The following is a 20,265-nucleotide window of genomic DNA, read 5'->3' on the forward strand; positions in this document are numbered from 1 at the left end:
AGCTGTAATCAGGCCCCAGCAAGAGGTGTAGCCTTTGATGAGGGGCTGCCCAGCTCGACCTGTAGCCTTTGGTAGAAGATGCAGCCACTGTCAAGCTGTGGGATGGGGGTGGGAGTCAAGGGAATGAATATTCAACTTCTTTCTCTTACCACTTTGCTTCTGTCTCCTGGTTCTTCCCATTGGCTGAATCCAGCCAGAGCCAGAAAATAAGAATCTGGGCGATGCAGTCTGTAGTGGTCAGCCTCCTGGGGCATTCTCCAAACTCCAGAGCAGTTTGGAGAACGGTGGGGTATATATTTAGGAGGGCAAATGGCGGATATCCAGCAGAGCCATTGTTGTGTATATGTGTTTTCTATTTACACTTTTTTGGTTTTTGTTTTCAGCTTCCACATGTCTTTGTGAATTGTGTTGAATGCTTTACCTTGAGGCTGCTTTTGGAACAAATTTTAAACAAGCTGAATCATCTTAGTTCTTCAGAGGGTGAATGTTCTACTCAAATAACCTGTGAAACATTTAATGACTTCGTTCGCTTATTTAAACAAATAACCAAAGCTGAAAGTCTCAAGGATCAGACTGTATATGTTGTAAGTATCATCTCTTATTTGAAAACTGATTTATTAGATCAATTTCCATATTTTTCTTTTGAGACTTATTATGTACAGTGCATTGTACAAGGTGCTTATGCAATATAAAAATGTTTTAGATATATTTCTTTTTTTAACTGAGGTATGGTTTTTTAATTGAGGTATGTATAGTTGATGTACAACATTAGATAAATTTCAGGTGTACAGCATAGTGATTCACAATTTTTAAAGGTTATATTCCATTTATAGCTATTATAAAACATTGGCTATATTCCCTGTGCTGTACAATGTATCCTTGTAGCTTATTTATTTTATATGTAGTAGTTTGTACCTCTTAATTCCCTACCCTTATGTTGCCCCTCCTTCCTTCCCTCTCCCCTTTGGTGACCACTAGTTTGTTCTCTTACCTATGAGTCTGTGGATGTAGTTCTAATCTAAAGGGAGCTTCAGTTTAGTGGAAGAGCTATGACGTGACGTACTCAAATATGACTACATGTAGAATGTGATTAGTAATAACCATGATATGCAAAGCACTGATTCAGGCACATCTGGTACAGCTTCATAAGGTGATAACATTTGAGATAGATCTAAAAGAATGATTCCGGTATCATTAGGAAGAAACTGAAGAAGAGGAATTTCCTATGGAGGGAATTAGGCAAAGGCATGCAGATGGGAATGGAAGCCAGGGAATGCCAAATAGTCTGGTCTTAGTGGGTTTAAAGTATGAAGGAAGAAAAAGAAGAGTAGAAAGGTGGGTGGGGGTAGATCAGGGAGTGTCTTGAAAACCATACTAACGAGCTTTATTTCATTTCCTAGGCAGTGAGAGGCAAGGACATAGTGAAGACTAGAGCAACAAACATGCTTTAGGAAGATTGCTATGAAGGCATGTTGAATAGGTGAATTTAAGGGGATTGAAAGACATAGGCTAGATGGTTTTGAGGCTCTTGTAACTGTTTCCATTAGAGGAAATTTGGGCCTGGACTAGAGTTGGGGCAGAAGATGCAGAAAAGAATAAATGGAAGAGACAGCAAAGGTCAAACTTGTCAATTATGTATGGGGTAGGTCTGGGAAAGATGAATTGTTTGATTTTAGGTTGGCTAAGTTTAAGTTTTAGTTGTTACATCAATGTGAAAATAACTAGCAGACAACTGAAAATATATAATGTGTTTTACATTAGTGAGATTTTATAACACCGTAACCTTATTTTAAAAAATGATTATCTCTGGAATTGAAATTAAATTTTAATATAATACCTTCTCATAATGGCTAAGTTTATACTCACCAAAGGGACCACATCTTATGCATTCTTGCATCTCCTTAAATGTATAAAACAGTTCCTTCCACATTTTAATTTTGTTCATTTATTTATGCAAATATTTACTGAGTACTTCTTATGTGCCAGGCACTATTTTAGATACTGGAGATGGAACAGAGACAGAATAGTGCCTGCCCACTTGTGGCTAATTCCTCTAATTGAGGAAGATAGGTAGTAAGCAAGTTAATATGTAGTATGTCAGATGTGGTACATTAGAGTAAGGGAGAATCCACTGGGCGGGGGAGGCTAGTTATTTTTCTAAGTGGGGAATGCAGAGAAGATCTTACTGAGATGATGATAACTGAGCTGAAACCTGAAGGAAGCGAGGGGCAAGTCATGAAAATATCTGAAAAAAGAGAATTCCAAGCAAAGAGATTTACGTGAGCGTACAGAGGAGACTGGAGCATGCCTGTGTATTCAAAGAATATGAAGGAGGCCAGTTTGGCTGGAATATAGTTTAAGTAAGGGGGAGAGGGGTAATGTTGAGAATCAAATGAAGAGTACAGGTACATTTGATTCTTCTTTTGAGAATCAAACGGAGAGTACAAGAGTACACTAGTGCAGGCTAGTGTTATGGGTTGATTTGTTTCCTCCAAAAATTCGTATGTTGAAATTCTAACCCCTACTACCTCAGAATATGACCTTATTTGTAAATGGGGTCGTTGCAGTTCTAATTAGTTAAGTTGAGGTCATACTAGAGTAGATTGGGCCCCTCATCCAATATGACTGATGTCCTAATAAAAAGAAGAAATTTAGAGACAGACACGCACATAAAGAAAATGCCACATGAAGATTGGAGTTATGCTGCCACAAGGCAGGGGATTACCAGGAGCTAGGAGAGGGACCTGATACAGATCCTTCTCTAGAACCTTCATGGGAAGCATGGCCCTGCCAATAACTTGATCTTGGACTTTTAGCTTCCAGAACTGTGAGATAATAAGTTTCTGTTGGTTAAGCCACCCTGTTTGTGGTGCTTTGTTATGGTAGCCCTAGGAAACTAATAGAACTAGTTATGAAGCATTTGTATTAATCTAGGCAAACAACATGTTGGCTTAGACCGGGGTAGTAGCAATGGATGTGGTAAGATATGGACTGGATATATTTTGAAGGTAGGGTTGACAGAATTTTCTGATAGAGTGAGTGTGGAGGAGGAGAAAAAGAAGTCAAGCATGACTCAAAAAAAAAAGTTTTTGTGCACTTGAAGGGATAAGGTTGTCATTATCTGAGTGGAGAAAACTGCAGCAGGTGGGGTCTTGCTGGGGGAGAAGGAGTGATGAAGAATTTGGTTTGGGGCATGTTAAGTCCAAGTAGAGATGTTCAGTTGGCAGTTGGATGCTTGAGCCTGAGGTCAGGAGAGGTTCAACATGGAGATACCATTTTGGACTTCTGAGCATATAGTAGTAGTACTTAAAGCTGTGAGACAGGATTAGGTCACCGAGAGAGTGAGTGAGTTAGAAAAGAGGTGAGGCCAGTGACCGAGTATTCTAGTGCTCCAGTGTTTAGGGGATGAAGAAATGAGGAGACAAGAAATCAGTGATGTACTGATGTCCTATACAAAGAAAACTTGGAGAGTGCATAGTCCTGGAAGTCTCTCTGAGCTGCCCCTCTCCTGGTCCTTTGGCTAGAGGAAGTAAGGTTTTTGTTGGGGCTCTTTTGGTCCGTGCTGCTTGGCCTTCCTGTGTTGCCGGCTTCTTCAGCTCCACAAATGGGATATGTGAGGCAAAAAGACAACTTAGACAATTCACCCTCTGAAGTGAGTTGTCATTCTTCTGGTCCTGAGGTCCCTAGCTGGTCTGCCTTCTTCTTTCCACCTTTCAGAGCCCCATTTGTTTTATATGTAATACTCAAGATTCTTAGTTTTACTTAGGAGGAAGAGGAAAGTACATCTACTCCATCTTAGAAGCAAAAGTCTAATTTTTTTTTTTCTTAAGAGCAGGTGCATAGTGAAGAATTAATAACTGCTAGTATAGTTTGGCACTGTTACCTTGTTTTATGCTAAGGCGGCTCTAGTTTAACCCACCTTTGCTTTTGCACCATTAGTGCAAATGTCACCATGATGAAAAAGGCATGTAAATTTTTGGTATTATTATGAAAATAGTTTTGACCTCACCAACTTCCTGAAAGAGTATCAGAAACAGCACGCCCCCCTGCCCTCACCTCACAGGGGGCCACAGACTACACTTCAAAAACCAGTGATGTAGGAAATAAGTTGATCTTTCACTGGGTAGGGTAGGCAACAAGATCACTGGTGGAGAGAGGGGTTTAAGGAAATGAGTCTACCATATCAGAAGGTCATTTATGTGGATTTTGAGATATCCAAAAAATACAGGAGTTATATTAGAGATGTGATAGTCAGAAACTATAATATTTAAAGACCAAGGAGGAATGACCCCAGAGTGTTGGATGACTCCAACAAGTAGAGTTTCAAAGTTGTGTCTTTAGGGAAGAGGGAGAATCAATATTCTGCAAAGAGCCATGAGGAATAAGTAGGACCCAACTCACTTTTCAGGCCCACTGGATCAAAGTAGGCATTCAATAAGTTATTTGTTAGATGACTAAACATTAGGGTGGAAAAGTTTGGAGGTGTTTAGCATAGAACATTATTTAGAGTAAATCGTAGAATGTTCACCTATCTAATATATGAATTGGTAAGTTTCAGCACTTGGGAAATAATGCAGAAAGATGTCTGAGAATGTTTTCTAGTCAGTAAACAAGCTTACAAATCAAGAGTCTATTAGAATACCTTCAGGTAAATTATTTTAAAAATGTTTGAATCTGAATTAAAATTTTAACTTCTTCAAATATTAGTTATTTGATAATTGCTTTTTTTTAAACATCTTTATTGGGGTATAATTGCTTTACAATGGTGTGTTAGTTTCTGCTGTATAACAAAGTGAATCAGCAAAAATATGGAACGCTTCACGAATTTGCGTGTCATCCTTGCACAGGGGCCGTGCTAATCTTCTCTGTATGGTTCAATTTTAGTATATGTGCTGCTGAAGCAGGCGCTGATAATTGCTTTTGAAGAAGGATCATTTATTAAAATACCATAAAACCATTAATTACAGTGGGTTAATTGTATCCAGTCAGAAGAATGAACTATTAACTTATTGCTTCAGCTTTGTGTTTTGCATTAAAATGGGCATACAAATGGGCCAGTTTATTTGAATTAATCTGTGTCCTGTATTAGAGAGTTTTTAAATGGAAATTGATGGGAAAATTGCAATTGCGAATACATAGTGGAGAAACTAATTTGTATTTTTTTAGTGGTAAATAATTTTAGCTTTATTTTGTCTAAATGAATTAAGAATGAAATATCTTAAGTTGATTACTCTCATACATTATTTCAAGCTGTCTATTAATCAATAAAACAGATACAAAACAATTTGGACTATTCAGGGAAATAATATTCCCTGCATTTTAATTTTATTCCTAATTTAAATGATTATAATTTGCAACATAATCCCAGTAGCATTATCATAACACTGAACAAAAATTTAATCTTTCTTAACATGATCAGTTTTCTAGTTAAACAGGGTTTAGTATCGAGTTACAAAGTTCAAGCAAGAAAAGTTTTACATGATGAAATTCAGAATTTTCTTCTGTCAGGTCAGAAAGCTTTGTAATTATTGGTATGTGGTAGACATTTATCTTTTACTAAATGTAATTAAAAATGCACATAGTTTTATTAGTTTTATTTCTTGTATACCTATAAGAAAAGGTCCTTAGAGCATCTTAATTCATTATCTTTTTGATGGTATATCTTTAAAACAAACCTTTTTTAGTATAACTATGACCCATTCTCTAAAATCTGGGTTGAAACATGTTGTTAGTAGTTCATTTTTTAACTTATTTGACCTATTTGAAATGTCTTCCACAAATGTAAATACTGTTTAAAAAATTAATTCATAAGTTCCATTTTTTTTTCACATGGGAAGTTCAGATCTTGAATTGTGCATTATATTATGTAAATGTTTTGCTAAAGGGCTTTTTAAATCAATTTTGACACTGCTTTTCTTTTTTTCCATAAGGTTCTTGATAAAGCAGAGTATCTAAGAGATATGGAAGCAAATCTTTTACCTGGATTTCTTAGGTTACAAGAGTTGGTAAGTGACGAATGAATCTTTTTCCCCTATGGCCTAATCAGTAGAACTGTATTGTCACATTTTTTCATTTTGCCAATTTGATAGGTGAGAAATAATCTCTTAATATAAAGTTGATATGCATTTCTCTATTATGTGTGAAGTTGAGCATTTTTTTCAAAGTTAAAACAATTTGTGATTTGGTAAGACTTATTCTTCAGCTATTTTAGCTTTTATTTTTGATTGTGAAGTGGTTAACACTGCTTTCTATTAAAAGATTTTAGGTGGTTGCTAGAGTAAATGGTGGGGGTGGGCTAGACTTTGAACTCTCAGCAAGAATTTTAAAATTTTCATTTCAGTAATCTAAAAAAAGAATGATAAGTCTGTTCTGGATCATCTGATGTTCTGTCTCATGGCCACTCAGATTTTGGAACGAGCTTTGTGTTTCAACTTAAAATTGTGTTGGTACTGAATAACACTAATTCTACTGTGATTGTCATGGCCTAATAAGAAAAGAACAGGGAGAGACTTACTATGTAAATGTCAGGTGAAAGCCAAATAGTAATATGATGGCAACAACAGGCAGTAGTTTGTAGTAATTTGAATAAAGGAAATTGGTGAGAGAATTCAGTTTTTACTAATACTAGTTGCTATAGGAATGCTAAACTCAAAAGGACTGTGGCTGTTTCCTGTTAGTACCATATTCATGAAGTGAGCAAAGATTTAGTTTAGGCAAAACAGTAATGTTCATCATATTAAAATAATGTTAATTTAAATTTTACTAGTTTTACAGTTTTATATTTAACTTATAAATAAAAATATTTGGTTTTATAATTTTATAAGAACCTTGAGCATAAATAGTTTATACCTACTTAGTTTTATGTCTGTATTATTTAAGCATTAAGGAACATTATAATAAAAATTAAGTAAATATTTGGGGAGACAGTGCCTAGAGCATTTCCACCTTCGAAAAGTTAAATATATTACTCAAATTTGAGAAACTGCTAGAAGTTCTCAGCTGATTGCCACTGAAATCATTGTGTGCCTAAGGCTGACTCCTAAAATCCCCTTTTAGTAACAGTCTTGAGGGGAAGATGTGGCGAGGACAAGAGAAGAGTAAGTGTAGCTCTTGGTGACTTATCCTGGAAGTTTCCTCATGAAGTCTAGCCTTTCCCAGATTGGTTAACTCTTGGCATTTTACTACTGACACCAGGGACCCATCCTCAATGAGTAAAGGTCTCTTTCTCTCTTTCATTTTTAAAAATTATTTATTTATTTATTTGTGGCTGTGTTGGGTCTTCGTTTCTGTGCGAGGGCTTTCTCTAGTTGCGGCAAGTGGGGGCCACTCTTCATCGTGGTGCACGGGCCTCTCACTATCGTGGCCTCTCTTGTTGCGAAGCGCAGGCTCAGTAGTTGTGGCTCACGGGCCGAGTTGCTCCGTGGCATGTGGGATCTTCCCAGACCAGGGCTCGAACCCGTGTCCCCTGCATTGGCAGGCAGATTCTCAACCACTGTGCCACCAGGGAAGCCCTCTCTCTTTCTTTTTATTTATTTTTTGTTGTGGTTTGTTTGCATTTATCCATCCACTATTTCCCATTGTTTTGCTCAAGGACTCCCTCTCTGGTAGCCAGAGTGCATTCTTGCTGTCCTCTCGCCCTTCCAGTAAAGCTTACCCCACTATTTTTATCTTGTCACAGTACTTAGACCTTTGATCATGCATCCTGTCATAGTACTTAGGCCTTTCACTTTTTTTTAGTTTTAATTATGGAAGTTATTTGAAGAAAATGAAAAGATTCATAGTAAGCTCAACTCCATCAGAAAAGAAAATTGTTGTTTTGATGTTTCTGAAAACATGCTTGATTTTTAAATGTGTATTTCATTTAAGAGAAATATAGCAAAAGCATTTCACACTTTTTTATATTAAATACTTATCAGAGTAAAATGAAGTTTAAATTATGATAGATATCACTGTACATTGACAGCACTTTCAGATGAACAGATGAGAACATTACCCAACTTAAAATCCTTTTATTTATTTATTTTATAATATATATATTTAAATTTATTATTAATATACTTTTTTTTGTTTTTTTGGCTGTGTTGGGTCTTTGTGGCTGCGTGTGGGCTTTCTCTAGTTGTGGTGAGCGGGGGCTACTCTTTGTTGCGGTGTGTGTGCTTCTCATTGTGGTGGCTTCTCTTGTTGCGGGGCATGGGCTCTACGTGCGTGGGCTTCACTAGTTGCAGCACGTGGGCTCAGTAGTTGCAGCGTGCGGGCTCAGGAGTTATGGCTCGCAGGTTCTAGAGCGCAGGCTCAGTAGTTGTGGCGCACAAGCTTAGTTGCTCAGCGACATGTGGGATCTTCCTGGACCAGGGATCAAACCCGTGTCCTCTGCAGGTGGATTCTTAACCATTGCGCCACCAGGGAAGTCCTTAAAATCCTTTTAGACTGATAAATACCTCTATTTTTTTAAACCTCTCAGTATTTTTTTAACTGACTTTATAAAATTTTTTTGGGTAATCATATTTTAAAGCAAAAACAACTCAATGCTTTGTAATCAAGATTGTGTTTAGAGCATGCTTTTTTATCCCTATGGAAATGAATTCAAGGATTCTTAAAAATTAATAAGACAAAAAAGAGCATTTGAATGTAAAAATCTTTTTCTTTCTTTCATAAAGATGCTACATTTTCTGTGGAGTTACTAATTATTGAACTCAGCTATCTTTGTTAGCCAGAAGTATATTTCTCTAAATAATGAAAATTGGAATATAAGGTTACACATAAGTTAGAAATCAATAAATAGTAAATCACCATCAAAGTATAGTGTAATTTATGTATGACATTGGGTCCTAAGAATAGTTATAGAACAAAACAAATACGTCTGTTTTGTCAACTTGGGAGACGTCCAAAAGAACATGGGAAGCATTAAAATTTGTGTTGAGAATGCCAGGTGTCTATAGATAGATTCTAGCATTAGAATTAGCATTTGTGGCCACTCTGTAGAAGGATAACATACACATTGAGCTTGTTCTCTTAATGTTATTTTTGGAATACTAATTATAATTTCTACATATATTTCAAAAGATGTCTGTTTACTTAACATTGGTATTTTGGATACTCAACACTTGTTTGTGTTTTTAATGTATACTCAACATCTTCTTGAATATACATTAAAATATGCAACAGATATTTTCTTTTCTCTGGGTACTATAGCCATTTTAATAATGAAAGATGTTAAGTGTTGTCTTTTTTGGTTTATTGATGTAAAGCGTGTGATTTCTTTGAAAATTCCCATAAAAAGTTCTTGTCTTAATCATTCAAGCAGATGTGTTTCTTAATTTCTATAAAATTCGTCATTGTGTGACTGTCCTAGCATTCATGGGTAACTGAACTGTCGATTAACCTAAAAGTTTTATGGAAATTCTAAGTAATTATGTTTGAAAATTTGCATACAAGGATGAGCTCCTTGATTGGGTTTTCTAAATATGGCTCATTAATATGCAAATAATTTGTTATATGTTGGAACTTTGCTGGATTTCTTTTGAAAGAAAAATTCAAATGGAATTACTGTTCTGTTTAAGATTTTTTAATGCAAATTTACTTTTATTTATCTCTCTTTTACAGACTGACAGAAATGTGACTGTTATCTTTCTCAGCGAGATTGTTTGGGAAAAGTTTCGTCCAAATACTGGATGCTTTGAGCCATTTGTCTTGTATTTCCCTGATTATAGCATAGGTAAATTTGAAAACATTGTTTTGATAAATGATATTCAGTAAAATAGTTTTTGTTGTTTGAAAGATTAAGCTAACATGTTCAAATGGGAATACTTTGACGTTTTAATCTATTATGGTTTGCTGCCAATCTCAAATAAAATGTTATTTATATTTCTGCACTTACAGAGGTTGTTCTTGCATAACTACTAATGTTTTTTGAAAGAACATTTCTCACATATTTGTAAATAAAAGTGTATTTTCACATTTTTTAGTACAATAAGATGTATATATAAGTGGGATTATTACATCCATACAAGTGAGATGTTTAGATTGGCAAAGCACATTAAAATTGTACTGAAATCTTTATATACCATGTACTTGAGTTAAGTACTATGTGGAATGTATCTTTTGATTTTGTAAATCTCATTTTTCATTACTAACTCTTACAGTAGCAACTATCCTAGCCCTTGTGTTTCTTATTTATTTTTGGTTTGTGTTTAATCTTAAATTTCATAGATCCTAATAATTTTTATCTTTGGAATAATACAATAGCTTTTTTGTTGCTGAGTAGCTTTGTAGATTAATACTGTGCTGTTACTGTGCAAATATGATACTTCTGATTCAAAGATTATAAATGAAGCACAAGATGGTTAGAGGCTATGAAAAAATAACATTCCTTGACCTTGACCTCAAAACACTATCCCTGTGAACTAATCAGCTACAAACATTCATTATTAAGATCAACACATTTTTGCCTGTTTTCACAAGAACAGTGATCAGATAACACCGCCTGCCTTTGATAATTAACTGAGATAACAAAAAGGAACCCAAAATAGATGAAGGGAACCCTTAAATTTTTCATAGCTCCTCTTCTATGAAAAATCACAAGGAGAAGAGAAAAGGGTAGGAAGAAAATGAATAAATCAAAGGATTTCATAAAAAGAATTTCTTTTTACTTATGTCATGACCGTTAGATGTTAAAGTTTTTCATGACCCATTTTAGTGAAAAATTATTAAAAAATGGTGGTTTTCTAGTGAAGTTGAAATTAAAGTATGCTATAATGAATTGTAGAATTTGATTAAATTTTATAAAAAATAAGGATACAAAGCTGCAGAGATGGAGAGAATTTGAGGACATAATTAAATAATTAAAGTGACCTTGCTAATTTTAGAAAGTGTAAGCTAATAGATTTTTTTAAAAAATAAATTTATTTATTTATTTTTGGCGGTGTTTTCTTTGTTGCTGTGCACAGGCTTTCTCTAGTTGCGGCGAGTGGGGGCTACTCTTCGTTGCGGTGCACGGGCTTCGGTAGTTGTGGCGTGCAGGCTTAGTAGTTGTGGCTCGCGGCTGTAGAACGCAGGCTCAGTAGTTGTGGTGCACGGGCTTCGTTGCTCCGCAGCATGTGGGATCTTCCCCGACCAGGGCTTGAACCCATGTCCCCTGCATTGGCAGGCGGATTCTTAACCACTGAGCCACCAGGGAAGCCCTAAGCTAATAGATTTTTGAAAAATGTATAATGTGGAGCCAAGTTCATCAGATTATTAAATTTTAGAGCCTTTAACAAAGGAAGCCCTTTATTCTATGAAACCATTTATATAAAGTTTTAAAACCTGAAGACAACCATATTTTATTTATGGACACACTGCATGAGGTGTAAGTAATTCTCACCTAGGCTGCAATGTTTTTAGACTCACCCTTTAGCCTTCACATTTGTGCTTATGCCCACCTTTCTATGGCAGGCGTTGGTAAATTGTGGTGCTGTGGGCAGCCCACCTTTTTCGTGAATAAAGTTTTATTGAAATACAGGCTGCCTACCTTTTTGTAAATAAAGTTTTATTGGACTAGAAAAAAACAAACAAGAAAAAAAACAAAAAAACATATTAGGTTTTTTTTATAATTCAAAAGCATCATAATCATACAAAAAAAGTTCAAAAAGGAAGCATTAATTGATAAGCCAAATTATAGTCAGAATAAGTAAGCATGGAACCAGGGCAAAAGGATAATCTTAGTGTCTAAGTCGTCCAATCATAACTTGATACATATGTCATCCGTAGAAATATGGTATCTGATGTTCAGGACACTTTCCTCTTAGCAGTATCACTAGGGCCCTAATTTGGATTTCTTGTTTTCTCTCTCCCACACGCAGACTGCTCATCTTTTGGTAATGCTTTGTGTTTTTTTGTTTTTGTTTTTTCCTTCAGGTGGATTATAGTGCAGTTGATCAGGTTTTTGGTTTAGTTATTGAATCAATCAGAATAAGTTAAGTTATTCTCTAGTTAACAGTCTGAAAATCTCAATGACTTATAATTTCCCACCTCACAACCTTTGTGCTATTTTTGTCCTACATTTTACATATACATTTATTATAAACCTTATAATATATTACTATTTGGGCTTTACAGAAATAAAAAGGCAAGGTGGAAAATATCTTTTATTGTTTATCCTGCTGGAGATTTGTTGAGCTTTTTGGATATGTGAGTGTATAGTTTTAACTTTGGAAAAGTTTTAGCCATTATTTCTAAAAATATTTTATCTATGTCCTGTCATTCCCCCCCACCCTGCTCCCCACACCTTTTTCTGGGACCACGTTACATGAATGTTAGACCTCGTGATATTGTCCTGCTGAATCTCTTATTTATTTATTTAAATTTTACATCTTTTTTTGTCCTCAGTGTTTTATTTGGGATAGCTTTTGTTTCTATGTCTTCAAGTTCACTGATCTTTTTATCTACAAGTGTCTAATTTGCAGTTAATCCAACCCAGTGGAATTTTTCATTACTGACCTCATTATGCTTTTGTTTTCCTTTATATTCTTGAGCATATGAGCATGTTTATAATAGTTGCTTTAATGTTCTTGTCTACTAATTCCATTACCTCTTTCATCGTGGGGATGTTTCTATTGACTAATTTTTCTCTATTATGGGTATCCATTATGCTTTCACATGTGTTTAGTAATTTTTGATTGAATGATAGGTATTAAATTTTTTGTTGCATGTTGGACTTTTTTCTGGTTAAGCATTTAAATCACTTGCAGATACATGTGACCCTTTTGAGGTTATTTTTAAGCTCTTTTAGAGAGAAGGTCTAGAGCAGCCTTTATTCCAGGGCGAATTTTAGCTCCACTTCTAAGATATAGTCCTTTTGGGTTCTCTGCTGAATGTCCCATGTATTTAGTATAGTTTCTCCATTCTTACTGGTGGCAAAATGAACAGTTTATAGCCCTGTCTGAACTCTGGAAATTGTTTGACTTACAGCTCTCTAGTAATTGTTTTTTCCCCAGAAGTTGTTCTTGCTTGTCCTTTTGAGGTTTTACCCTATGCATATAAGTACTGATATTCAGCTAAGAATCAAGGGCAACATCTAGGCAGATTTCTGGGGCTCTTTCTCTGCATAGCTTCCTTTTCTCATGTATTCTGCCCTGCACATTCTAGCTACCTTAGGTCTCTCTTCTGTGATCTCTGTCTTATCAACTCACTGAGATTAATGGGCTCCTTTTGGAACTCTCCTGTACCACAGTTCTAAAATTACCTCTAGTTAGAAAGCCTGGCTGATGGTAAGACTCACCTCATTTCACTTTTCTCATGTATCACAGTCCTTTGTTGCCTGTTGTTTGATGTCTGAAAATAATTGTTTTCTATATTTTGTCCAGTTTTTAGTTATTTATAGGAGAGTATTTCTGGACCCTCTTACTCCCTTATGACTGGCAGCAGAAGTCCCTCTCCATGTTAGAAATGGTTGTTCTTGGTGTGTTAGACCATAGTTTGACAGTGAAATTTTAATACAGCAGGGGACCCATCAAGTGATTTCTCCTTCCCTTTATTTATTACCTGCTAGTACACTGCTTTCAGCTTTCTGTTAGAGATGGGATTTTTAGTAAGTTTGACTGTTAGAGCTGGTATGGCTTCCTTAATGTTGAGTTGTACTCTGAGAATTTGTCTGTAGCCTGTATAACTAAGCAGCTGGTCTACTTTTGTTGCAACCCAGTGAAAGTTCTAATTCTTAGAAGACTTTAGTCAGAACTGAAATGGGCCAGTGGTCATATATAATCAACTTTCTTATGAGGTACTGAGTGTCACCTGTAAGGGATATCCCGAAGAGAGTCAGGAGGAGCTTAGGAGTGCAGTCTAAGCTGGAGACTTAACTGTTTTCCAGGTTTCCTCATCCATGCATTTAGAGACCACCTTTTTGCCTATGTATGTCTGTCTGACCGTTGATCCCTTTCTTCCTTTCCTCCCTCCCTTCTTTCTTTCATCTATCCAGTTATTTGTCAGCTTTTATTGGGTTGGCCAAAAAGTTCTCTCGGGGTTTTCCGGGTTTTTCCGTAACATGTTATGGAAAAACTCAAACAAACTTTTTGGCCAACACAATATATAAATATCTTTATCTCCAAGTTTTAAGGCACCTTTAGAAATTTTTAGTGTATCAAATATTTGTTTTAAAAAGCTTAGTAACATTAAATTTAAAACTATTACATGTAAAAATACATAGACTCCAAAGTCAAGTTTTGCACTTTGTGTATTTTTTTTCAGTGGTTGTGATATTAAAATACAGATCTAGTAACAGTCTCTATCTGGAATTCCTTCAGGATAACATTCTAGGCATGAGAATAGGCTTTGAAATGTTTTTTGGGCTTTGTTTGTTTTGTTTTGGCCAACTGCCCTGTTTGAAAGATCCCATTAATATAACTATTTCTAAATTTCTGTATATTAGTATGTATTGATAGGCCATATATATTGTTATGTACCTATATCTAACTGACTGTGAGGAATAAGACAGTAGTTAAAATCAAAGGCTGATGGTAAATGGGAAAGTATCCATGGTAAAAATACTCACAGGGATTCTTAGACAAAAGGAAATTGACATGATCAGAACATCCCATGAGAATTTTCACTTGTAAGTATTGTGAAAGTCTTGAATCCTGTGGAAGTAGGCTTAAGGTACTAGTCATGTTCAAAGAGCTCTTAACTGAGAAGTCTAAAGAGACCATTGCATCAAGAAGTCAGAGGGAATTGCAATAAGGAATGAATGAATGACTGATTTATGTGCTATAACTGGGAAATTTTGAATAATAGGTCGTTTCTTTTTAGTTTTAACTGTGCTTCTACAATATGATATTTCTAGCAGGATAAAATACAAGTTTAGGACTCTAAACATGTGATACTGTATAAGGAGTTTAAGGTAGAAGAGAAATAAAGATACCAAAGTTGTAGGAAGAAAACACATTTTATAAAGAAAGGGAATGACAAAGTAAAGATGAAGATTTTAATTAAAAAAATCATGAAAAAAAAAATCATGAGTTCTTTTCACTTTACAAAAAATGAGCATTTTCCAGTTTGGTGGTAGTTTATGTAGTACCCCTTATTTTTATCTAGTTGATTTACTTAATTGGTAGAAAAATAAGTGGAATCCATATTATTTTTTTGCCCTTGATATTGATGTTGCCTGTTATAAGGTTCTTGTGATTTTCTTTAGATGTCATAGCTTCGTATTTGTCTTAAGTAAAATTTAGTAACTTTTTTTTAGAATGTTAGGTTCATAATTCTTTTACCTCAGTTTTAAAACTTGTATCACTTTTACCTTCTAATCTTGTAACTGTTTCATTGTTCCTAATAATTGCTGAGCCTGTGTATTTATTGTTTAAACCTTTGTTATAAAATGCTAGAAGATATAACTAGGGTCAGTCATTTCTGTTCATTTGTGTCCTTTGAACAGGTAACCTTCAAAAGATTCTATCCCATGATCATCCTCCAGAATATTCGGCTGATTTCTATGCTGCCTACATTAACATTCTTCTTGGAGTCTTCTACACCGTCTGTCGAGATTTGAAAGAGCTCCGGCATCTGGTCCGTGCTCATTTTGCTTAAAAAAAAATGTACATCTTTTAATATTTTTCCATGAAGAAAGGGTGTGAGATAGGCTAGAAGCTGAAAATTTATTCTGGAAATTTGGATATGGCCTTTGGGAGCAAATACACCATAAGAAGGTGGAAGTCTGTGGGTTAGTACAAACTTTGACCTGATCAGAAACCTTTCAGTCATTTTTAGTTGTTTCTTTTAATACATCCTTAGGAGTGTTTTTTAATTTCCTCCTTTCTCTTTTCTCTAATTGCAGAAAATGTTTAACTTTATTAAAATTAAAATGAAGATTAACAGAAAGGTGGTGTGAAAACTTAAGCAATTTTATATCTTTTTGTTAATTTTTTGTAACAGATTTTTTCAGGTTTATATATGTATTGATAGTGGTCTGGAATCTAGATGAATTTGAATATGGTCAGAAGCTTTATATAGGTCTTTCATTAGCCACTGACCTTGAGTTAGTAATCTTCATATAAAGGATTACTTTTTTTTTTTTTTTAACATCTTTATTGGAGTATAATTGCTTTACGATGGTGTGTTAGTTTCTGCTTTATAACAAAGTGAATCAGTTATACATATTAAAGGATTACTTTGAATATTTATATAAAAGATTACTTTAAAAAGTTTTTAAAAACATTAGAATAGCTGTTTATACTTCATAGGCAGTTTGGAAAATAATTGTATTTACTTTAATTTTCATATTTAATTTAATTTTTACCTTTCTGCTTTAGTTGTGGGGATCTGAAAAGGAGGAGGCAAGAATATCTGGTTTCACTTTTAGAACCTTTTATTAATACTTAAGGTCTTATCTCCATGTAACAGAAAATGGTAATATATCTAAGGCTAGAAAACAGTTACTTTCAAAGGAACAGATTCTATATCTCTTGGTACATTTTCTTTGCTTTGCTCTTTTCTTTGCTCTGAAAAGTGTTACTTAGAGGGATTCTGTGTGTATTTGAGATAGAATATAGGAGAAAATGACCATTTAAAATTGTGTTCACATTTAGTATGTTTTTGGAACTTTTAAACTTTAGGCCTCTTCTGATTTAGTTGTACGTTTCGAGCATCTTCTGAGTAGGGAAAAAACAGAAGACAAGCTGTTCTAGTTCAAGCTCATCACTAACATCTCTCTGGAAGTTGAATGTCTGGGACTCCTGGTGCCCGAGGGAAATGACGACAGGGGGGCTTACAGAGAGGAGAGAGGGTCAGTACACCGTCTCAGCGTGAGATGGAGTCAGGAGCAATTACTCATCCATTGTCCTTCCTGGGAAATAACTTGTAGCTTCTACTCCTTAGCACTGATGTCCTTGAATCCTGTGGGAATCTGTGCTGGCAGCCATTTCAAAGTAGATTATAAAGTACAAGAAGGAGGAATTATTTAGAGAAACTATTAGTAGGAAAAGAAAATGTGAAATTTAAACATGGTTTTTATAAAGTCCTTTGGGTTTCACTGAGGAATGATTTTATTTAGGGATGAGGTTATAGCTTTTTATGTTATTGTTACATCATATTCATAAACTTGAAGCTTGAAGTATGGTTTAAGTCTTTACTACTACTAGTAATACTAATAAATATAAGAAATGATCTTTAAGCATTGGAGAAATAATAGTATAGTGTTCTGTTTTTCTGAGTATGTAGAACATAGGAAAATAAATATATGTTGTCCTTTTTCCTTCAAATGGTTACTATTATTTGTTTTAAAGTTTGTAAGTGGCATATTAAGAGTTCCATAAATCATCTGCAGAATATTCTTTTTAGGCATGTTTTCTATGTATGTGCTTTTTTTTTAATATAATAAATTTATTTATTTATTTATTTTTGGCTGCATTGGGTCTTCGTTGCTGCACGCAGGCTTTCTCTAATTGTGGCGAGCGGGGCCTACTCTTTGTTGCAGTGCACGGGCTTCTCATTGCGGTGGCTTCTCTTGTTGCGGAGCACAGGCTCTAGGCGTGTGGGCTCAGTAGTGGCTTGCGGGCTCTAGAGTGCAGGCTCAGTAGTTGTGGCGCACAAGCTTACTTGCTCCGTGGCATGTGGGATCTTCCTGAACCAGGGCTCGAACCGGTGTCCCCTGCATTGGCAGGCAGGTTCTTAACCACTGTGCCACCAGGGAAGCCCCTATGTATGTGCTTTTAAATTTGCTTTGGGAATTGTTATATTTCTTTATATCTAGAGGCTGATACATTAGGCAGGATTGAGCCAGTTAAGGAATATTTTACATATTGTTTTACTGTTGTTATTGATAATTGTGGTTTTATTGTTGTAGTAATAAACTATAATAACATTTTACTTGAGCAATTATATTGAAATAAAATTGCCTGAATTCTAATAAAATTTTTACTTGAAAAACAATATCTAATTGTGGTAGATAAGTGCTTTTTTCTCTTTTTTTTCTTTGTTTATAGGCAGTACTTAATTTTCCTAAATATTGTGAACCTGTTGTTAAAGGAGAAGGTAACTATAATTTTACTATAATAATATTTCTTTTGAAAAAAGTTTCTGTAATATCTAAATTATTGAAATTTTCTCTCTTTGGAGTAGCAAGTGAACGTGATACTCGCAAACTCTGGAGAAATATTGAACCTCATTTGAAAAAAGCCATGCAGACTGTTTATCTCAGGGAAATATCAAGGTAATTTTCTATTTAGTATATGTAATTTTTTCTATATTTGGGATATCCACTAAAGTGTACATGTTTTCCTTTACCTTCTTCACATTGGGAAAAAACTCTTATGATTTGAATCATTTCTTATTATTTTGGGAAGGACAAACAATTTTTAGCCAATATGTTACACAAGGCATATTTCTAATAATTGCTAATTTTTTTAAATCTGGAAAGCTATAGGAAAATCAGTTTCAGCTTTGTTTTTTATATTTATGTTAGATATTTGAATGGTATAATAAAAAATTGATTATTAAAGAAATGTATAAGTCAAGTCATAAATCTACATGTGTGTTGTTAGACTTTCATAGTAATGAAACTGCTTAGGAGACATGGTTGCACAGACATAGAGTAGTGAGAAGAACATAGTTTTGATTTCCAGCTTAGCCATTTTCTGCCTTATGGGGTCTTAGCAATTCACCTAAAACCTCTAGATCTCGGATCCCTCTTCTAACAATCCTTAGACGATTTCAATAATATATGTGAAGATGATTTGTGAATAATAAAGTGCCTTATAGGTGTTAGGTTTAGCCTACGTTACAAAGCAACATAGGAAATTTAAAAATGTCAACGCTTTTTGTCTTTTTTCACTTTAATCAATTTTGTTATCATTTTTATTTCATGAATACCTTATTCTATAACTACTTTGTGCTTGATTTAATTAGCTGATTTTAAGAATGTAATAGTTTCTGAATAAGTAGAAACATTACAAAGATATTATTATTCCTCTTTTTAATAATTGATGAGAATTTTTGGAAGTCACAGAATAGAAAAGCTTGTGATCTGATCTTTTAAAGGCAGAAAAATTTGGATGCTTGTTTTTTTTTTTTTGGGGGGGGGGGATATTTTTCTTTTCTTTTTTTTTTTTAATTTTTATTTATTTATTTATTTATGGCTGCGTTGGGTCTTCGTTTCTGTGCGAGGGCTTTCTCTAGTTGCGGCAAGTGGGGGCCGCTCTTCGTCGCGGTGCGCGGGCCTCTCACTATCGCGGCCTCTCTTGTTGCGGAGCACAGGCTCCAGACGCGCATGCTCAGTAGTTGTGGCTCACGGGCTTAGTTGCTCCGCAGCATGTGGGATCCTCCCAGACCAGGGCTCGAACCCGTGTCCCCTGCATTGGCAGGCAGATTCTCAACCACTGCGCCACCAGGGAAGCCCTGGATGCTTGTTAAAGTGACTCTTACATAGTAATACAAGGACTTCCAGTTTCCCACAGGATAATGTTGGCCATTAAGCCAACAATCAAGTTCTCTCCACAAGGTCAGTAAGGAAAGCAAATAAAATCACTCATAACCCTTGCCTGCAGTATGACTAGGAGTCTACAGAGCTGACTGTAAACTTCAGTTTATATGTAAATAGTGAAATAAATAACTGAAGCCAGCAGAGCCGACTGGGGCTTATGCTGAAGTGAAAAGTTAAAGGCTTTAAGGAAAAGAGGAGAGGACAGTGGGGACAGGGGATGGGGTCGACTTGTAGTGATGAAATACAAATGAATCACCTCCAGAGAGAGAGTCCAACCCCGAGTGGGATAATACTGAGAACAAGTGAGACCTGAAGGATTAGAGCACCGGCTACTGAAGAATCAAAAGGAAGTGTTTCAAGAGTATGTAGATAAGAATTAACAAGGCAGATTTGGGAAAAAGTACTGTTTTTGAGGGAAGACGGAGAGGTGATTTGGAAGGACATGGCATCTCCTGGAGGCTTGGTGGTGAAGAATGAAGCAAGGGGTGGAAATTAAGGCAAAAATATGTCACTTACAAAGGAAAGTGAATCTGTAATAAAGCAAGACAACAAGTGAGCAACATTTTCAAGAAACTTAAGGAGAGAGGATGTGTAAGCCAAGGAATTTTATATCTAGCCAACCTGTCATTCAGGTATCGTGGCTATAGAAAACCAGTTTTAAACATGTGAGAACTCAGGGAACACTATACTCATAAACACTTCCTCAGGAGTCTGCTAGTGACAGTGTTGGTGCAATGGAGATGACTGGGGAAACCAGCAAAAGGAATGATGAGCACCAAATTTGATTAATTTTAGCTCAAAACTAAAAGATGGGAATG

The 20,265-nt window shown here is 35.3% G+C and overlaps 1 protein-coding gene and 1 long non-coding RNA gene across 3 annotated transcripts in view; one reads left to right on the forward strand and one right to left on the reverse strand.

The window, feature by feature from the left end:
- The window catches only part of LOC309666314, a 1,163,838-nt gene that overhangs the window by 719,653 nt on the left and 423,920 nt on the right, over positions 1–20,265 (reverse strand). The gene's annotated exons all lie outside the window — the stretch shown is intronic.
- ORC5 (origin recognition complex subunit 5) overlaps positions 1–20,265 on the forward strand; it is a 121,012-nt gene that overhangs the window by 7,002 nt on the left and 93,745 nt on the right. For both annotated transcript variants that reach the window (XM_082473607.1, XM_082473608.1), the window contains exons 3-8: positions 384–584; positions 5,931–6,005; positions 9,604–9,715; positions 15,407–15,537; positions 17,952–18,000; positions 18,088–18,178. In XM_082473607.1, coding sequence (XP_082329733.1) covers positions 384–584; positions 5,931–6,005; positions 9,604–9,715; positions 15,407–15,537; positions 17,952–18,000; positions 18,088–18,178 — 659 coding nt within the window. The remainder of the gene's footprint in view (positions 1–383; positions 585–5,930; positions 6,006–9,603; positions 9,716–15,406; positions 15,538–17,951; positions 18,001–18,087; positions 18,179–20,265) is intronic.

This window comes from Balaenoptera physalus, assembly GCF_965194825.1.
Source record: "Balaenoptera physalus genome assembly, chromosome: 8".
Taxonomy (NCBI): domain Eukaryota; kingdom Metazoa; phylum Chordata; class Mammalia; order Artiodactyla; family Balaenopteridae; genus Balaenoptera; species Balaenoptera physalus.